Raw genomic sequence first — 15462 nt, forward strand, 5'->3', positions numbered from 1 at the left:
TGTCTGCTACAGGCACCACAAAACATTACATTGTATCCGAATGCAGCAACAAAGAAGATGAGTCTTATGGCATTTGCCCTACTTCACTAATAATGTTAATGGGTTTGCTTTATCTGATACTGTTGTTCTGTCTGCTGATGGATCACTTTGTCTGGATGGATGTAAAACAAATCTCAGTGAGTGTGGTTTACAAAGGGAGAAGCATGTTGTGTTCTGCTACAAAGAGTGACTAGATTTTGAATTGAGCCAATAACCCATTTTCCCTCTGACAAATAAAAATGTGGAATCATAAGAAATAAAACACACTTTTCTCAATTTAACATAAGCAGGAATCTTGCTGCAGTGGTCTTGGTAGCTCAGAACATGCTTCTTAGCAGATCAACCTTTAAGGAGCTTTATACAACAGTTAGTTCCGACCGGTCCCAACCGAGCAATTTGATTGGACAACGAGACATTCCATAGTGCTGATATACAGTACAACAGCACTGGGACTTTTCACAGACATAATCACTCCGCTGTTCAGCAGGAGCTAAGTCAGAGCCAGGCTCCCCATACAGGAGCTGCCCCATCTCTCTGCTGCTGCTGCTGCTGCTAACTTACAGTTATAAACGGACCTGAACATTAAAACCTGGACCTGACCTGGTCCGTCTAATTGGCGATAAATCTCTACTAAACCCGGCTGGAAAAAAAATCGCCGCGGGGGCAACTACGTTTTGACGGTGATGTGTTTTGATATTAGCGTCAGCTGTTGTTAGCCACGTAGCTCAGCTACTTAGCTTCAACTGTGTTTATATTGATTACATAGATGATAAACAAATGTAATACGGTATCGATAACGTCTCTGTGTGTCTTCACGCTGGTCCTGTTGCTGCGGTGCTGATCAGACACGGACTCAGAACCAGAACCAGCACTGGAAGCAGCTCGGTGGAGAAGCTTGTAGCTAGTAGCAAGCTAGTATGAAATGTTTATGTGCCTTGTCTCCCTTCCAGTTGCAGAACTATTTCTGTTGGCGGAGCCAAATAAATGATTAAATAAACAAACAAATCATAATCTCTTGTAGTTTATTACTGTTCTAAAAATGCGCTCGTAGCACTGTTGTATAAAAGCAATATCACACTCGAGGTCGTGCTGTTGTACTGTATATCAGCACGGTGTGATTATCTGCGGCACTCGGCCTGCGGCCTCGTGCCTACGACCGAATCACAGCCGTGCTGATATACAGTACAACAGCACTCCCTCTCATGTGATATTGCTTAAATAATGTTTTACATTTTACTATGACTAATTAGCCAATGTTAACATTGTTAGTTTTATGCCTACCACTCTTAGTTAAATACTGTACACCCTCTGATCAGCGCTATTAGTTCAGGGCAGACTGGGCGCCACAGTGACTATCGCAAAGTGATGAGGCTAACCGGTCCAGTTGCAGATGGATAGCATGCTAATTTCAGCTGAAGAAATGATGTGAAATGAAAGCGTTGCTTTCCACCACTGGAGACAGTTCTTGGTGAATAAAGGACATTTTTTCATGTACAGCATCATATTGTGCTACATGTAAGCAAATCACAGATAATAAAAAAGGTACATAGCAGTTCCACTAGATTTAAAGTCTCCTAAATACAACAATTTTAAAAACATTACAGTGATGGCCAAAATGTTAGTAAATAATTGTTTACAAATCTATATCACATTAAAATTAGAATTCATTTGGTGACCTAACAGAGGGTGACCTGATGAAAAGTCCAGTATTTTATCTCTGTTTTTTAACCTTGAACAATCCCTGAGGGAAATATCTGGCTCAGTAGCCACTAAATGCACTGCTGTGTTCATTAGCCTGCTCTTTGATGCTCAGCAAGGTGAGTGCATTTTTTTTTCTCCAACTGTTAGTTTGTGGTCTACTTTTTACACAATCATTTGGCTCATTTTAAAACATCAACTACTGCAGCCTTAAGGGACTGATGGCTGTGGTTCAGCAAACGTTACATAGGCCTGTTTTTGACAGTAGATCTATGATATGAGATTGTTTGTAGGAGGAAATGAAGCAGCACACACTGAGGAAATTTTCAGTCAGATTTTATATATCAATATATAGAGATATTCAAAAGTAATCCATTACAGAAAATCAAAAAGTGGAACCAGTTTGGTCTTATTACAGTATATCTTTGCATGTACAGCAGTTGGCTGATCCCTGTCTGTTCAATGAAAAACCCTAGAGGAAGATGAAAAAAGAAAGAAAAACAAAGGCACAAATAAACAAAACCAATCATTTCAATAACCATGAGGTTGGGAAGCGTTGCAAAGATGTGGGAGTTTTTTTTTTAAGAGAAGACACCATGTGTTACGTGGGTAAACAAAAAAAGAAAGGGTTGCACACAAAGAGGATGCTAAATGATGCACAGCAAGAAACAACACAAACCACTTTGGTGGATAATTCAAATTTCTTACAATCAGGGAATGCGGTGCTCTCCTTTATACAAATAAATTAATATACCTGTCAACACTTTATCTAAAATCTTATGTACATCTTTTCTTTTACATAATTGTATAATACATTATCAAAAACCTTATGAAAACATATTTACAAATCAATGAATCAAAAAGCACCCTCAGAGCTTCTCCAGTGTCACACATTCACACACATACAACACACACGCGCACTTACACACCTGTGTATCCACACACACTGTTTATCTTCCATGCAATACACAATACAGAAGGCATTCTAAGAGGGTTGTGCAACAAAGAGCATACAAAACAGTTTCAAATATGGCTGTGGGATGAAAATTAGCACTCACATGCATAATAATTAACACACGCGCACACACACACACACCTAGACTTTTGAGGTTTATGAATGGCATTATGAAACAGCTTTAATGACGGGACTAAACCAGCATGAAACATCTTCACCAAGTCGACCACAACCTCATTACATCAGAGTCTGATTTTGTTTTCTGTGGTTACATCACATAACAATTCGTACTCATCATGCAGCCACCAGCTGGGCCCTCCCACATGGCACGTTCCAAAACTGTCTACTCAGATATCGGCCATCTCAGGAGGAGGAGAGCAGGCGTGGAATCTAGCTCGCTTTTGTGAATTTGTGCGTGCATGTGCGTGTGTTTGTATCTTGCCTGGAACAATGAATGGCTGCATTGTCAGCTGGTGAGCAATTATGCATGCTATTTGTGTTTTTCGGAGGGCAAGTGCGCATTGTCTCCGTCCTCTGGAGAGCAGCATGAGTTTGCCATCACTGTGCCCCATGAGTATTCATGTGCACATTTCTCACAGTCAAAAGCAGGTGATCAAATAAAACTCTAAACACTCAAGGATTTCTGTCGACCATGTGACTCTGCAGCCTGACTAAAAGCTGCAGTCTATTGCTTCTCACAAACCATTTAACATAGAGAAAAAAAGAGTCAGTTAAAGAAGACAGAAACCCAACCTGTGTAACCACCTTTTCTCTGACCTCATGACCTCTCTACTGTGAAAAACAAACATCCCAACACTATGTATGTCCACTTACTCCCTTGCAGCCTGCAAACCTGCTGTACTCACAAAACTCTGGTGTGTTGGAGGTCAAATAAAAACGTAACCTCGCAAATCAATTGTATTGGACTGCACTCTGTACTGTTAGACAACTCATCCTGACAGGCTTGCCTCTGAACCAGGGAGAAAGCACAAATGTAGGTGGTAACCTTTCAAATCAATCAGAAAATGGAAAAAATCTCAAAGAAGAAACCATCCAACTGTTAACGTCACACGACAGCTCCAGTACTGACACTTATGATTGATTCTAACATGAATCTGTACAGATTGTCCCATCAACGCAGGTGCTGCCACGCTTCCACAGCTCCTTCACCTTCCTAAAATAGGGATAACACCCTACGTCAAATAAATATATCAAGGACGAAACATGACCTCCCTAGCCCTGTCACAAAATATAAGACACACAGCACACAACTCACTCAGTGTAATGTAAAAAGACTGACAGTATGACTCCATATTCATGTTTAGGTCAATGTTGGGAACACACATTAATTATTGGGAGCACACAGTAATAAACCTGTAATTAATTCTCAGCATTTACCAGAGAAAAAAAGACAGATCAAGCTCCAGCACAGAAAATGTATGAAATTACTTATATTAAGAATCATGTTTATCTCATTGAATACTGGTGTTTTTCAAATGGAAAATTGGCATAGTACATGGATATGAGAGTCTGCATGTAACACTTGATGATATGTTGTTTGTCCCTTCAGAAAACTCAGTCCATGTCACCCCTGACCTCACTGTGTGTGCGTGTGCCTGAGCGGCCATCTTCTTCTCCGGAAGTCGCCCTCGTGGGTCACTTTGCCGTGGAGAGCATGGGCTGCTCCGTGTACCAGTGAGTCCCGGGATCGGGCATGCTGCCCCCGAGCGGCAAGGCGATGAACTGCGGGCAAGTTCCGCCTCCCGCTCCCACCACGCCCACGCTGACGCCCTGCGGGTACGGGTGATGGTGCGCGTGGTGTCCCATGCCGTCGGTCCGCCCGATGTGGATCTCGTCCTCCTCGCCCTCGCCGGTGGTTTTGCGGTAGACGGGGTTGTCGAAGTTCATGCTTTTGGTGGAGTTGCGCCGCCAGTTGCGCCACACCAGGTAGACGCCGGCGCAGACCAGGCCGAACACCACTGTGGCAACGATAGGAACTGCATGCGTTTAACACACAGCGGCAGGGAAATGGGAAGGGGGGGAGCGTTAACGAGGCAGAACGAGTCCATGGCATGAAATGACCGGCACAGAGAGGAGCACAACAGGCATGCGGGGGACACAGAGGGCAGGGGGGCAGCGGTACGGAGGTTGTGTGTGTATGTGGCTCAGCCAAACACCGGGTCAAAGTCGGGTCAAACCACCTACCAACTGATTTTTAACACAGACTCTAAATCAGCCGTGCAGAACACCATTAGTGGCCTGGCTTTGGAGTAAATTACTTTTAAACTATCCTTGGGGAGAACAAATTTAAACTATCACATTACATCACAATCTCTTGGCGACTCATTCACAGCACATCTGCCCTTGAATAAGCAATGTAATTTAATAATGCCTTTTTAAATTGCGCCACTAAAGCACTAATAAAGCTTTCATGTTTTATTGGTGCCTTTTTTTTCTCTCCTGTACTATCTGTTCACCTTATGAAGTATCATGAGAGCAGTCCATCTGAGCTAATTGGCTGACTCATTTTGTTTAGGATCAATAGTATTAGTGTTGCATTTGTTTTGTTGTTTTCACCTAAAAGTATGCATGAATAGAAAAGGAGTCTGTGCTCAAATATGTTTTTTGTTTTTTTTGTTTTTTACAGACTTTTTACTTTGCAACAAATGGTGTCAAAGCAGGACCATTATTCCTGGGGGAAATGAATATTTTAATCAAAGTGTATAATTCTTTAAAAGAGGGTTTCTTTTTTCCCAGTGTTTTCCGTGTGAAAACACTTTAGTAAAAGTGGTAAGGAGTGGATTAAACTGTCTGTTTATCAGCTGTATTTAGTCTGTTTATTCTGCAGTGTCTGGCTATTTTCACCTCCTACTTACAGTCATGAACAAACATTACTCTGAGGGCTAATAGGCACATCATTAACACATTCACATTACAGTAAAAGACCTGTTTACAACGATCACATACAATTTCCCTAATGTTTGGATCCTATCAGAGTTTAGGCTAATGTTGGCAACTATGTTGAGCTTATTAACTTCCAAGGATGTTTACACTCAGGCAACATGAGCACTGTTACCAGAGATTTGTAACAACTGCTAAAAACAGTCTTCATCCTAAAAGTCTTTGGGTCCTTTATACATAAAATAAAGTTTCTTTGCATGTATCATCTAGTTCACATGGTTCACATGCTGACTTTTTGTCTGGGATATTCAAGGTTTAGCCTTAGTGTGTTAGCGTATTAACATGTCTGCCACCCATATCAAGTATTTGTATTTATAATAAGACTCTCCTTTAAAAAAACGTTGGAAACACACTGGACAGTTACAGTGTTTCAACCACCTAATAAAGCGGATGTTAGGACAATTAGTAAGTTAGTTACAGCTAGTAATAATTAAATGGGTCATTTTCAAATCGATTGATACTGGATAGAAAATTAGCAGATGATTTTGTCTATTGTGTGAAATTAAGAGTCTGTTATTTCAGGTTTACTGAGCCTTTTAGATGATATATCTTCCACCATTATCAGTGTAAACTACATATAGGATGAGAATAATGAGAAGGACAGGTGCAGCAGGAAGTAGTTCACCATTAGAGCTAAGTGAGAAGATTGTTTTTTTTTTCATATTGCCCTATACTATGTTAAACTAAAGGGAAACAAAAGGTCTACTGCAGGGAGTCCTGTGGCTGTAGCAGAACCCAACACAACAACACAGTGTGAAGTGAGTAATGCAGTGTGGCAGCAATGTCAGACTCACAGAAAATGACTTGTGAGAAAACTCGAGCGAGGAACACCTGTGGGCCAGGCTTCTCTCATCCTGCCACAGCAGGGTCAGTGTGAATGGACTACAAAGAGAGCGGCCATAGGCAGCAGGTAGACAGCAGCTTTACACAGCCCTGCGGGCCTTTAGTGTGGACAGACAAACATGGACAAGGAAAGCTTACCGATGGGGATGACCACTCCCAAAACAGCTACTGTCAGGTTCTCGCCCATGAGGAAATGTTCACCTCCAGCTGTACAGGGAGAGATGAAACGAGAAAGAGTTAGAGCAAGAGGATGAAAACACAGCGGAGCGAGAGAGGGTACGAGTGAGAAAGCGTCTAGGATATATAAAAAAAAAAGAATGTAAGAAATAGAGTGAGAGATAAGCAGGAGGGGAAAGCTGGTGGAAGAGAGGGGAGATAAAACAGCGAGGCAGGAGGCAGGTGATCATGCGTGTGCAGCCGTGAGTGTTTTACAAAGAAGTCAGATAGTGAAAAAGAGGCTGGAATAAAAATGAAAGAGGGAGCGAAAGATGATGAGTTGGTTGACATTTGCCGGGTGCGACCTTGACACTACCCTGTGACCTTCTACTCTTTATCCTTCTCTGCTCCGTCGGGCTCCAATGTCAGCTCACGGCTCGCACTCATTTACATAACACACGATTACTAACGCTCTTACACAACAGCACACATGCACTCTCCGGCATGCAACAGCCCACGCAGAGCACAATTTATGGAGGGAAAGGTGGCATTTCCTCTGCGACAAGGTACCATCCATCACTCTTATTAAAGTCAGTAGAGCGTGGTTGTTGGGTCTTGCAGATATCTCACTTTAATGTCATCATTACAGTCAGGGTGAGGTTGTTAGCTACATTACGAGTGTGAACAGGACTAGAGGATGTGGTACTTGGCGGGAGATGTGGGAGTTCAGGTGAAAGTGGCACTTTATCAGAAGACTGGGACTCATCTCGTGTACTCCTGAATGAGCCACTCTGCCCTTTCAAAATCATACAAGAGACTTCACATTAGAAATGTTGATCATTTAGGGTCGGAGATTATAATCTAAAGAGATACATTTCCAAATCTGAGTGTTCAAATGTGACAACAGGGCGCCGATGCCCATATCCTTTCTCTGTTGTTCGGGTCACCAGTGACTTTGTGAGGAACCTCAATTTAAACAAAATAAAACACAAAATTCTAAAATGCTCTGGTTAAAATTATGACATTTGTGGTGTTAGGGTCAATTTTGACCCAGTTATAACGATAAGAACAATAATGAGTATTCAAACTGAAATCATAAGTGCAAAACCAATATTTTCATGGATAAGGAAGCCTAACAATGTAACCAAGAGATGAGAAAAAAATGGGATGATAAATAATTGTTTTAGTGTGTTTTACAGCTGATTTAAGACACCATAGATGGTAGCAGAAAGAGGAAGGTTACATTGAAGCCAAGCGGTATACTGACAAAACAGGCCCAGGGGCCCACACCAAAAATATTAAAACCAAAATTTTCATGGATAAGGAAGCCTAACAATGTAACCAAGAGACAAAAAAACAAATTGGATGATTTAAAACACGGGTCAAAACTGACCCGAACACCATAGATGGCAGTAGAAAGCTAACACAAGACGAAGGATATGTCAGTTTTTTAGAATCTAAATAAGACATATTTGCAGTATTTGTAGATCATATATACAGGATAGAAGTATTTGCGGAAATCACACGGGCAGAATTGACCGACGATTTTGAATTCACTCACAATGTTGCGACACGCTGCTGTCACCCGCAGGTGTGGTGGAGATGACCATAGTGGTGGCCGTGGAGTGGGAGCCCAGCGCCTTCGACTCCTGTGACGACACAGGCTTAAGCGTGGAGAGGGGTGTGAGGGGCTCGGGGGCATCGGAGGGAGCTGTGGTCAAGTGGGGGGTGGCGTCCGCTTGTGATACTCCCCTGGAAGGCGGAGGGAGGTTTTCAGCGTCAGTCGCTCTGGTGCCGGGTGTGAGTCCAGTGGGAGGTGTGGACGTGGGTGTTGTGTCATTTCGTGGTGCGGCTACAAGGAGATAGAGGGCACAGCAAAGATGCTCAGCTCAGAAAAAATTAATTAGTGTAAATGTGTTAAAGATCCTCAAAGTTCGAGTTTTGAAATTCGAGCCTTTATAACCTGGGTAGCATTTTGACATTTTGGAAAATATGCGCTGTCTTGCAGAGACTTGGATGAGGTGATTGATATCACTCTCAGTTCAGTCTCTGTCTATTAAACACAAAGCTACAGCTGAGAGATGGCAGGCTTATCTCAGCGTGACTGGAAACAGCGGGCTTGTCTCAGTCAAACTGGAACAAGATCAGCCTATCATCAGCTGGTGGTAAACTCATTTAACTTTTGGAAAGAAATTGAAAAACCTCATTCAAACTATTCCATTAAAAATTATTTAAAGATCACAACTTATAATCTCAACTATTAGAGTTCAGGGACAAAAATCCTCAGACATGATTCATTGGCAAAACTCATCAAATGACTGACAGCCTGTCAACGTAAGAAAACAAACCTACAACTGAGGTCAAATTTTGATCAAAATATTCCAGTGAGATGAGTAGAGATAATGCCACAGATACTTCACATGAGAGATTTCTGTAAGATTGATGGTTTCAGGGCTTTTTGGTGTATCTTCTAGTGTTGACATATTATTACACATGGATATATTCATTGATATTTCTGTATGGCTGTAGTTGTCTGCATACTCCTGCTGTATGATCCATCATATGCAAAACAACCAAAAATCAACTTTTAACCTAACAGTATAAACATGAACTCAGACCAAGCAGCATGGAATTTATAATGCTTTGTCAATATACTGCTTTATAATTATGGGGCACACAACTGATCCTGGGTCTGTTAAAGCAGTTGTCTCCTCCCATGGGCGACAAGACAGCAGGCACACAGCACAGTCTGCAATAAAGCAGTGTGACACAATTTCATAAGCAATACCAAGGCTGTATTTGTTCCAGAGATGTTGTGTTAGATTGCATTACATTGCATAGTGGTCCATGTTATTGTATCTAACCACTGCATGTGTTGCTTAGCAACTACCTTTTTTAGTTCAGTAGCTACTGTACTGTATGTTGCTTCAGGAGGAAGCATATCTAATAAATTATTATCAATTATCACCTACTACAAATTAATTATTTATTGGTGCACTGCATGTACTGCATTACCTCTGATAAAATTCATAAAGCCACTTACAGAATTCTGGGCATTTTTCTTTCTTGAGTAAAATGTAAAATAACAGTGAAACAATTTTTGAATATTTTGTAATTTTACAGCTTGCCTCCTTATTGAACCCGAGCATGATGTTACTTACTCAGCTGATAATGACTTGGTAATTGTATTATACTTAGCTGATAATATGTACAGTATGACTTTGCAACTGTACAGTATGACTTTGCAACTGTATTACGTCATACAAGTCATACATATTTGCCAACTATAAACTATCCACTTACTAAACATTTGTCAACAGTCGGGTCTCTTTTTAATTCAGTAGGTGGCTGCTGAAAATCAGTCAAAGTTTCCCTCACTTGACACACAGAAAAAAGCTTCCTCGAGTGAGGCAAAATCAGATTATCTGCACAGTAAGCACTGTGGCGCTCTGCCCAACATGTCCCTTTAGGTGCTATTGATTATTAAATACTCTCAATTACCATTCATAAACACACTCACCTGGCACACAGCCTCTCATATCCGGGCCCAGGTCCTGTCCGTCGGGGCAGGCGCAGGTGTATTTGGGAGAGTGTTCGGTTATCTGTGGAGCCTTGAGACACAAGTACTCACATCGTCCATTGGCCACGCTTCCCAGATTACAGCTGTCTGGGCCTGGAGACAGTGACAGAGAGAAAGAGAGGCGACATGAAGAACATCGCAGCTATGGTTACATAAATAAGATTATCACTTATTCAGCTTGGGGAGATAGACAGAGTCAGACAGAGACAGAAGAAGCTGCTGTTCTCCAATGTTCCCTTTCATCAAAGCCTGTTACTTTGCTTAAACAAAACCAAGAAAACAAAGACGGAGGTCTGGCAACATACAGAAAAGTGCTGAAAAGCTTAACTACTGCTGTGCTGCTGTCCCAGGTGCAGCTCCACTGTGTTCATCCTAAATCCTTGTTAAGTACAACTCAGATAGACAAGACTGCATTGAAAGATGGTGATGAAATGCCGTGAAATATATAGAAATAGGCATAGACTATGCACTGGAAGGTAAGAGTAAGAAGAGGCAGGCAGATATGGAAACTGACACAGGAGGAAAACACAATCCGCCAACACATTTATTCAAGTGCTCTGTTCAGGTCAACTCAGATCTGGATTTGACAGACGTGCAAATGTGCTGCTGCTCCCACAGCTTTAATCACTCCACCACACTCACAAGCCTCACCATCATTTATTCATGTGCCTGGGTTGACACGAAACCCACGGAGGAAACTTGGTCACAGAGATGCGACCGAGCTCACACAGCGAGATGAGGTGTGATAGCACACGAACGGATATCACAGGCACACTAGCCCTTACACATTCTGCACACACACCTTGCGGCTGCCGGAGCTGGTGGAAGACCACGATGTCATGAGGGTCGTTGAGGTTTTCAGCCAGTGTGTGGATTTCTTGACCCGTCAGCCTGTTGGCCATGAACACTGCTGCTCTGTCTCTGTCTGTCCAGTAGATCCGATCCTGAGAAACAGGAACAGATATGTCTTGACATTAATAATACACAAGATCAGCAATGTTGTGTTGGGTAAACAGGATTTCATTAAGCTTTCTATGCATCATTTTAAAAAATATTGTATGTCTTATTTGCTGTTCAACTTGGAGTGAGTTTATTTATAAAGATATAGGCATTAGGTCTGTTGGGCTTGTTGGTAGTATGATGTCACCCAGCCACTCGGACTTAGTCATGATTATTCTTAGCAATGCTAAAGGCAGGGCTCTAGGATTGGCAATGTAGGTCTGTTGGTTTGCCCAGCTCTCCATGGATTTTCATGAAATTTTGTACTAATAGTCGTCATCTGTGACATAAACTGTAATCTGTCTTGTATGTAACATCTATTGCACGTCTGTCCGTCCTGGGTGAGGGATCCCCCCTCTGTTGCTCACCCTGAGGTTTCTCCGATTTTTCCCTGTTAAAAGGGTTTTCTTTTTTCTTTAAAAAAAATTTTTTTTTGGCGTTTTTGCCTTTATTTGATAGTGAGTGAGATAGACAGGAAAGGGGGAGGCAGAGAGAGGGGGAATGACATGCAGGAAAGGTCTGCCCGACGCGGGAATCGAACCGGGGACGCCTGCGTTGAGGACTCCACTGCGCCTCGCACCGCCCCGTTAAAAGGGTTTTCTATGGAGTTTTTCCTCAGTCAATGTGAGGGTCTAAGGACAGAGGATGTTGTTACGATGCCATGTAAAACCCTTTGAGACAAACTGTTTGTAAAAACGGGCTATACAAATAAAATTGCCTTGTCTTGCCTTGCCATCCCAGAAAATGAATCCTGTATTTGGTCATCCTTTGACTTTTCTTCTGGACACACCGTGAAGTTGACATTTGTGGTTTTAGGTGAAATGTCAGCAACTCTGCCCTTAGATTGACCACATCTGACACACTTATGATGTTGCCCAGCTTGCTTTTGACACTCAAAAGCTGATGCCCTATCTCAGCTGTGTTTTCATGGTTTGCACTAATTAGCACAGCCTATATCAGCATGCTAACATGTTATCCGCTGAGGTTAGCTTTATCTGTACGCATGTTAGCATGATGGTATTAGCATTTACATATACTCATTTAGTATCGATGCTTTCATGCAAAGCGACTTACAGATGAGATTCAGTGGGAGACTCTGGTGTAAGTGCTACCGGTACATCTAATGTACAGCCTCACAGAGCTGCTAGTGGGGATCAGTATTGGATTTAATCATGCTGTCCTCTATTAATTGAGTCCCTTTCTTCTCCTACTGTATGTCAAATAAACTGCACTAAAACTAGAAATAGTCTATTTTTTTCACACAGAATAGGCAAAACGTACTGACAAGGCTGGCTACAGTTCAGGTTCTGGAAGTAAAGAATGTTATATATTTGTTTTAATTCAGATGAAAGTATGTGGACAAATCAAACAAAAGAACAATGAATAAAACAGATGACTGAGAAGAAGCAACTAGGAACTAACAAATGACCCACAAAGAGCAGAGAAAGAGGAGGAATGCTGGGGAGGAAGGCAACTTAACTCATTGAGTGCCAACCACGTAATTTCTCGTTTTTCGTTCCCATGCGTTGAGTGCCAAAAACGTAATTTTACGTTTTTTGCTTTTTTTTTAAATTATGAAAATAGACACTTTAATACACATTATATGTAAATTTGGGGACTCTACGACGAGGAGAACTGAAATAGATGACGATCAAAGTCACATGACAGCTCATGATCTGGAAGTTTTTATCATAACTCGGCTTCTGCAAACGAGTTCTGCATGCAGATGCAGCGCAGCTGCTCTGCTCTCACCTGCGCTGCTGCTCCAGCTGCTCGAGCTGCTCGGAGCTGAACCAGGAAGCTCTCAGCCGACAGTCCGCCCGGTCTTCAGCTGGAGCAACACCGTGTCCTCCCCAAAGTCCTCCCGCGGTAAAATCTGATGGTCTCTGGGCCAAAGCAGACCGGTACCACCGACCTGTACCACAGAAGGACCGCGACCACCGGCGGGACCGGTCTTCCCGAGCCGCGGTGGCCGACTGACCCTCACGTTCAGCGGGGAGAAGCTGTGACACGGCACGGTGCGTCTGTGTTATTGTTGTTTAGTGGCGCCCCCCCCGCCCCCGATGGTGGTTTTGTGAATAGAACAACAACTGTTGTATATATTTATCTTATACGAGCCCTTTGATCCAGAAATGCGAGTGTGAGAAGAGCGACAGACACAAACAGCGCACCTTTCATAAAAGACGCTCCATCTCCTTTTCTAGAAAAAAAGGAGGGATTTTGGTGAAACCCAGCCATGTTTAGCTTGACTTTTCTCAGGAACGGAGGCACGTAGAAACAAACGGTTTGTGGCCACTTGAAGCATTAAGTTAAACCTTTCAATTGAGCCACAGTATGTGTTGGTGGCAATAATATAGAATACACTGTGGCTCTACATAAAAAGTCAAAAATGGTCTAAATTGCCGGTACACTTGACTAAAACTTTGGAAAGGAGCGCGGCACTCAATGAGTTAAATATGCTATACTGATACATATTTATTCATACAAAGACTGTAATTCGTTATCTTTTGTAGAAGAGGTGATGTTCATTTTTCTTTGCCAATAATACGAGGGAATGACTACAGTACATCAAGGAAACAAACATGCAGGTTTGGTGGCGACAGACGGGTTTTCCTTCAGTAAGCAGACATGAAAACTGGGACAGTGACATATTGTTGTAAAAGATGAGTCAATCGATCATTTGGTTTTCTTTTTATTGGTTTTCTGTGTCTGGCATATCCTTTGTGGTTTCTTACAGCCTTGGCTCTTAAATGATTAAAACATATCCTATTTAAATCAAAGTACAGTTGCTTAAAGGCACATTTTCACCATCCTTGTTGTTTATTAATTGATTTGTTTGCTTTGTTTCCCAAGTTCACTCCCACAGCAGTTTTAAAAAAAATGCTTTAGACAGAAGCTGATATTTTTTGTGGTTGCCTTAGAAACTACGGGCTAATCTCCAGCAAGTGGCGAGACAATATGCCTTGCAACATGAATGTGTGTGTTGAGTCAGTTATTGAGTCAGACAGACATGGTTATGTGATGTAGGCTACATCTAGCTAGGTTGTTCAGCTGTACGAACAAGAAGGTCACCTTGTCGTCACAACATAGAGCAGAGAATCCCAGATCCATTAAGTTTTACACCAGAGGGGATTTATCATTATTGCTCTGAGTGACGCTAAAAAGCAGTTGAGTCTGCAAGAGGGAAATTTGAATCCACTCTTGGTGATCTGAAATTAGGGATGTCACGATTATAAATTTTCTTGGTATGATTATTGTCAGAGAAAAAATCACGATCATCCTGATTAGTATGCACTAATTAATTTCACAACACTATGAATGTGTAAAATCAAATATAGTCAAAATATAACTGCATTACTCATTGTTTACATAAAATATTTCAAGTATCTATTAATATAGGACCAAGTATTAATCCCCAGGGGAAATGTTTGAAATATTCAGGTCATAAATTGTTATCTATACCAAATGTTTGTGTTTATTTGTTTTTTATTAAAAATGACACACTTAAATTCCTACCAATTCAATGTTACGTAACCTGTGCATTTACCTTTATTTTTGCGCACATCTGCCGATAAGGTTCCAACATAATCTTTTTGGGAAAGCAACAGTATTTAGGAATCTTTACAATTAATTAATTGTGGCGTTTAATACCACGATCAGACCAGTCTAAGGTCGTCTTAAGTGGAGGTGTAGTGGGGAATAGGCCATGGGTGATGTTGTTACCACTCATCTGAAACTGGCTGGGACATAGCTGCAGCTTCAACAACAGGGACATCCCAGACAGACACAGGCGAAAACCACAAGGTAGCAGCTTTGCTGGGCCGCTTGGCAACAAACCAGACTTAAGCACTCTGATGGCCCTGACATATCACATGCAGGGAGGCTGGCTGATGACCAAGAGCATGAGTGTGTGTGTGTTGCTTTAGGCTGCCCTCTGTTCTGTATAGCAGTCATCTGTTTAGTATGCTCAGCCCGTCAATCCCACAAGCAAAAAGAGCCTAAATGAGCAAACATGCACCCGCACACAAACACACTCTCAGGGAATACAATAAATTGAATTTAACAGTCATTACATTCAAATTCACTGTTACGCTGCAATGCCCTGAGCGGCTAATGAGAGAGATGTAGATATGATGAGTTGCGGGAGGCTGGATGAGATCATGGACAACTGCCCAAAATCCTTCCAGCCCATTGCTGAGTGTTACAGAATGAGAGACTGAGATATGTCTGT

The 15462-nt window shown here is 42.0% G+C and overlaps 1 protein-coding gene across 1 annotated transcript in view; it reads right to left on the minus strand.

Moving 5' to 3' along the window:
• Nucleotides 1-3942: 3942 nt before the first annotated feature.
• The window catches only part of LOC311000435 (low-density lipoprotein receptor-related protein 8-like), a gene marked incomplete at its 5' end in the record, with an annotated part of 105350 nt that continues 93830 nt past the window's right edge, over nt 3943-15462 (minus strand). The window contains 5 exons of the mRNA XM_083991150.1: nt 3943-4689; nt 6635-6703; nt 8214-8504; nt 10173-10325; nt 11035-11176. Of these exons, the coding sequence (XP_083847276.1) occupies nt 4349-4689; nt 6635-6703; nt 8214-8504; nt 10173-10325; nt 11035-11176 (996 nt within the window). The 3' untranslated portion in view covers nt 3943-4348. The remainder of the gene's footprint in view (nt 4690-6634; nt 6704-8213; nt 8505-10172; nt 10326-11034; nt 11177-15462) is intronic.

Source organism: Trachurus trachurus (assembly GCF_905171665.1).
Source record: "Trachurus trachurus genome assembly, chromosome: 17".
NCBI lineage: Eukaryota > Metazoa > Chordata > Actinopteri > Carangiformes > Carangidae > Trachurus > Trachurus trachurus.